Source organism: Cebus imitator, unplaced genomic scaffold, assembly GCF_001604975.1.
Source record: "Cebus imitator isolate Cc_AM_T3 unplaced genomic scaffold, Cebus_imitator-1.0 Scaffold364, whole genome shotgun sequence".
In the NCBI taxonomy this organism is placed as follows: Eukaryota; Metazoa; Chordata; class Mammalia; order Primates; family Cebidae; genus Cebus; species Cebus imitator.
In genome coordinates, this window is record NW_016107679.1 from 62,669 (window position 1) to 68,573 (window position 5,905).

Consider the following 5,905-nt stretch of genomic DNA (forward strand, 5'->3'; position numbering starts at 1 on the left):
TTAGGAGAAATGCCTAATACATGCAGGCTTAAAACCTAGATTATGGATTGATGGGTGCAGCAAACCAGCATGGCACGTGTCTACCTATGTAACAAATCTGCATGTTCTGCACATGTACCACAGAACTTAAAGTATAATAGAAAAATAAATAAGTAAATTTCATGAAAAAAAGAAAATCAACTCATGCAATACATCATACAAACAGGCTAAAGAGAAAACATCACATGATTATATCAACAAATATACAGGAAACATTTGATAAATCCAACATTCATGCACAATAAAAGCTCTCAGCAAACTAGGAATAGAGGAGAACATCTTCACTTAATAATGAATATCTACAGAAAAACAATAGTTCATATGATACTAAATTGTGGATACTAGAAACTTTCCTTCTACGGTAAGGAAGAAGGAAAAGATGTTTTCTCTCATCCTTCATTACACATTGTTGGTGGGAATGTAAATTAGTACAGCCATTATGGAAAACAGTATAGAGGTTCCTCAAAATATTAAAAATATAATACTATATAATCTAGCAACCCCACTGCTGGGTATATGTCCAAAAGAAATTAAATCAGACTATCAAAAAGATATCTGCATTCCCATGTTTACTGTAGCAATATTCATAATTACCAATATGTGAGATTAACTTAAATATCCATCAACTAAAGAAAATGTACTCTATATGCACAATGAAATACTATCAGTCATAAAAAAGGAGAAATTCCTGTCATTGTGACAACATGGGTAAACCTGGATGACTCTATATTAAATGAAATAAGTCTGACACAGAAAAATAAATATTTCATGGTCTCACTCATAAGTGGCATCTTAAAAAGTGGATTTCATAGAAGTAAAAAGCAGAATGAGCTCACTAAAAATAAGAGGCCTAATTCTAGGACTATAGAATGTATATCTCTTCCCCCTCCACACACATACCTTGCAATCACATCAATTGCACCCTAAATAATAACAATGGCTTAAAAGCAAAAGAACTATAAGCCTCAGACCTTACTTAAGAAGTCTTTGGGAATATTTAAAGATAATAAGGGAGACAAAAGCAAAAACATCAGAGAAAATTTTAGCCTCTGACACCTACAGCTACAACATAAGTTAAATATGCCAAAGACCTATCTACATTAGATCCTTTACCCATCATGTTCAGCTTTTAATCAATATTACAAAGCATACTAAAAGGCAAAACGTACAATTTGAAAATACAAAAAGCATCAGACCAGACCCAGACAAGGCAGAAATTTTGGAAATATCAGACTGGGAATTTAAAATAACTCTGATTACTGTACTAAGTGCTCTAATGGTGTTGACTACATGCACGCACAGACGGGTAATGTAAGTAAAGTGATAGAAACTGTAAGACAGATTTTTTTTAACTGACAGAAATTTAAAACATTAACAGACATAAAAAATGCTTTTGATGGGCTTATCAGTAGATTGAATGCAGTCAAGGAAAGTACCAGGGACTTAAGAATATGTCATAGAAACCTCTCAAATGATAAGGCAAAAAGCAAAAAGAACCTTTAAAGAATGGAATACAATATACAAGAACTGTAGAATGAGCACAAAGAGTATAACATATGTATTATGAGAATGCCACAAAGAGAAGGAAAAAAAGAATGAGAAATACTTAAGTAATAATGACTAATAATTTGCCCCCAAAAATGTTAGGCACCAAATCACAAATCCAGGAAGTGCAGAGAATGTCAAAGAGGATAAATACTAAGCTACAGCTAGATATAACATATTCAAAGTGTAGAAAATTAAAGACAGAAAATTTTGAAATAAACCAAAGAAAAAATCCTTTACCTATAGAGGAGCAAGAATAGGAATTACACTAGACTTCAGAAGAAAGCATTACCCACCTGGATGTTGTCTAAGAGAAACTCTTTTAGACCTAAAGACACATACAGATTGAAAGTGAAGATGAAAAAGATATGCAAATAGTTTACAAGAGACAGCTAGAGTGGCAATAGTAGTATCAGGCAAAGCAGACCTTAAGTTAAAAAGTGTAATTAGGACGGGTGCGGTGGCTCACACCTGTAATCCCAGCACATTGGGAGGCTGAGGCGGGTGGATCACGAGGTCAGCAGTTTGAGACCACCCTGGCCAACGTGGTGAAATCCTATGCCTATTAAAAATACAAAAATTAGCTGGGCATGGTGGCAGTTGCCTGTAATCCCAGCTACTTGGGTGGCTGAGGCAAGAGAATTGCTTGAACCTGGGAGGCGGAGATTTCAGTGAGCTGAGATTGCACCCCTGCTCTCTAGCCTGAGTGACAGAGCAAGATTCCATCTCAAAAANAAAAAAAAAAAAAAAAAAAAAAAAAAAAAAAAAAAAAAAAAAAAAAAAAAAAAAAAACAGTTACTAATAAAATGATCAATTCATCAAGAAGATATAACAATTTAAAACATAGATGCAGCCAACATTAGACATCCAAAATATGTGAAGCAAATATTGACAGAAATAAAGATGGTGCTACAATAATTATTGAAGACTTCAATACTTCACTTTAAATAATGGATAGAACAATTGGATAGAATATCAATACATAATAGAAGACTTGAACAACATAGTAAACTAATTGACCCCTGTGTATTTATGGCATGCATACATAGAGCACTTCATCCACTAGCAACAGAATAGAAAATTTCTCAAATGCACATGGAACATTCTCCAAATGAATTACATATTAGGCCATAAAACAAATATTAATAAAAATTTAAATGCCATAGATATGGTTTGGATCTCTGTCCCTACCCAAGTCTCATTGAATTGTAATTCCCAATGTTGGAGGTGGGGCCTGGAGAGAGGTGATTGGCTCATCAGGGCAGTTTTTCATGAATGGTTTAGCACTATCCCCCTAGTGTTGTTCTTGTGATAGAGTTCTTATAAGATCTGATTGTTTAAAAATGTGGAACACCTCCCCACTCTGGCTCTTGCTCCTGCTCTGGTTCCTGTTTCCCCTTCACCTTGCATCATGTTCAGGTCTCCTAAGGCCGCCCCAGAAACAGAAGTCATTATGCTAACTGTACAGCCTGCAGAATCATGAGGCAATTAAATCTCTTTTCTTTATAAATAAGCTAGTCTCAGGTATTTCTTTATAGCAATGTGAGAATAGACTAATATAGCCATATAAATAATATTTTCTGATCACAATAATATGCAACTAGAAGTCAATAAAGGAAAATTGAAAATAGCACAAATAAATGGAAATTAAATACACACTCTTAAGTGAACAGTTCCCAAAGAAATTTTTTTTCCTCGTCTGTAATGAGTGTCTTTATTGCTTGTACCGTACAAATATGAAGACGAGGAGAAAAGCCAGTAGGGACAGATGAGAACTGTCAAATACACGACATCGCGCACAGAGAAAAAAAGACCCTGCTTGCTGGGCTGCCTAAGAAGGACCCCAAGCAGAGGCTTGGTGGGGGGCCCAGCAATGCCCAGGAGGTCATGGAGCACAGGTTATTCCTCAGCATCAACTGGCAGGACATGGTCCAGAAGAAGCTCCTGCCACCCTTCAAACCTCAGGTCACGTCCGAGGTCGACAGACTGTATTTTGATGATAAATTCACCGCCCAGTCCATCACATCCCCCGACCGCTATGACAGCGTGGGCTCACTGGAGCTGGAACAGCGGACACACTTCCCCCAATTCTCCTACTAGGCCAGCAACCGGGAGGGAGCAGTCCGCCCACGCACAGATGCACCCACGCTGCCATCACCGCCGGGTGGCTTTTTTCCCCCTAACTTTATACTTTGCCTTTTTGGTTAGTGTCCCCACCTCCCACCTTCTCACCTGTTTTCCAGTTCTTCAGGTGCTCCCGAGACGCTCCCCAACTGCCCCTGCAGCCGCTGCTTTCCCTGCTTCCAGCCTCACGTTTGTGCCTGTACTCGAATTGGGGAGACTCCATCTCCCACCCAGGCCTGGGCTGTTGGGCGCTGGAGATATTCAGTTTTACTCTACACAAGCCCCAGTGAGGGGTGAAGCATGGCACCTGGGGCCTGCTTGGGTTTCTGGCCCGGGTGCCGCCCCAGTGGCGGCCTCCGCGCTGCTGTTTCCGGAGGAAGCCCGCCTTCCGGTGGGACGCCTCACCCGGCAGACAGTGGTGCTGCCTTCCAGGCCCGAGGCGTAGGCTCGAAACGGCCAGGTGCGGGGCGGTCCAACCCTACACCCGCTATCCTCCCATGGGGGCAGAAAAGCAATAATATCCAGGGACAGGCAGGAGCCCTGGGGAGCTGCAGGGTGGGGGGTTAGGGCCGCTCCCTGGTGAATAGAGCCAGGTCCTAGGTTCTGCTCCATGGGGAACCAGGAAGGGCCGGCTGGGTGCTGCCTCCTGGCCTTGCTTCCTCCCCACCAAGCTGCCATCGTCACCCTGTGGATAAGGCAGGAGGAACATTTGGGGGCAAACCTCCCTGCCCCCAGCCCCGTGCCTTACCAGGGCTTCCTTCCAGCTGGCCTTTCCTCCTGCTGGACCCTGGGCCTGGACTGGCCCGGGCTGGCCCCACCCCATTGGGGGCTAGGTTTGCCCCCTTCTCTGTGGGGGCGGAGGGACAGCAGGCGGCTGTTCAGTCTTACACCAGACAGTATTGGGCCCCATGGACTTGGCCAGGGAGGGGTGAGGGTGGGCGTCTCTGGTACCTATTGGGGTGGAGGGGCCTCTGAGAAGAGTGGCTCCTAGACCCTCTCTTCCCTCCTCCTCCCCAGGGCCCCACGTTCTTCAGCCTTAAGGTTGAACGTGAGTGCACGTCCATGTCAGTGCTGTGGGACCCCTGTGCGTGCCTCAGACTGCGTGTGTCGACGTGACTCAGGCACACGTGGGTGTGTGTGTATGTGTGTTGGTGTGTGTGAGGGCAGCGTGTCCTCCAGCGTGCATGGTGTGTGGGCTTGGGACCCATCTCTGGCCCAAGCATGTCATCCTGTGGGGGAAGGGTGCCGACCTAGTGGGAGGAGCCCCGCCACCGGGATCCAGGCGCTGCCACGCCCACGCCTCCCCTCCCCTCGGCAACACCTCTGGGTATTTGGAGTCGAGCTTTTGTGGGTTTGATCTCCCTACCCGACCTCCAGTACTATGCAGTTCCTGACAGGTGGGGTTTTGTTGTTGTTGTTTTTTGGCTGTGGGCAAATCTCTTTTTAATTGCAAAAGACTTCATTTATAGCACATTCAATAATGAACCAACAGGAGAGTTGCTGATATTGGCACATATAAATATAAAAAATCCCTTGCAATTCAGGTAGCCAAGATAATAAGGACATACAAGGAAAACAACCTTCACTTTTCTGAAAACGTTTACATTTTAAAAAGTCACTAGTCATACTTGGAAGTTCAAAGCAGTAGAATGTACCTTGCAGGGAAAGAAGAAGGAAAACCCTTTTCCATATTTTCAGGCAAATGTGTATCAAATATATCCCAGTTCCGCTTGTTAAAGTCAGCTGGATGACTTCCTTGAACCAGGCGGGGGCAGAATACTTAGTAAAAGCGGGCCCTGGGAAGGGATGTGAATCCAGGAGAGGAGCACCAGATCCCATGCAGTGCCAAACACATTGGTCCCACCCTCTAACACAGAGGAGGCACGTCACCCCATGTCACTGGACCCAGATGCATGAGAACAGTCATCCGATGGTTACTGCTCCCACAGCCCAGCGCTTTCTAATGGTCTTAATTTAGGCCATATGAAATGGTGCTCAACATCATTGATTATCAGAGAAATCCAAATCAAAACTACAATGAGATATCATCTCATCTCAGTTAAAATGGCTCATATCCAAAAGGTAGGCAGTAAGAAATCCTGGTAAGGATTTGGAGAAAAGGGAGCCCTCATACACTGTTGGTAGGAACGTAAATTAGTACAACTACTATGGAGAACAGTGTGAAGGTTTGTCAAAA

At 43.3% G+C, this 5,905-nt stretch overlaps 1 protein-coding gene across 1 annotated transcript; it reads left to right on the forward strand.

Moving 5' to 3' along the window:
- The first annotated feature begins 3,399 nt into the window (after positions 1 to 3,399).
- On the forward strand, positions 3,400 to 5,105 carry LOC108288072. The gene has a single exon (XM_017506852.2). The coding sequence runs from the start codon at positions 3,458 to 3,460 to the stop codon at positions 4,151 to 4,153; it is 696 nt and encodes a 231-aa protein (XP_017362341.2). The 5' UTR covers positions 3,400 to 3,457; the 3' UTR covers positions 4,154 to 5,105.
- Positions 5,106 to 5,905: the final 800 nt, after the last annotated feature.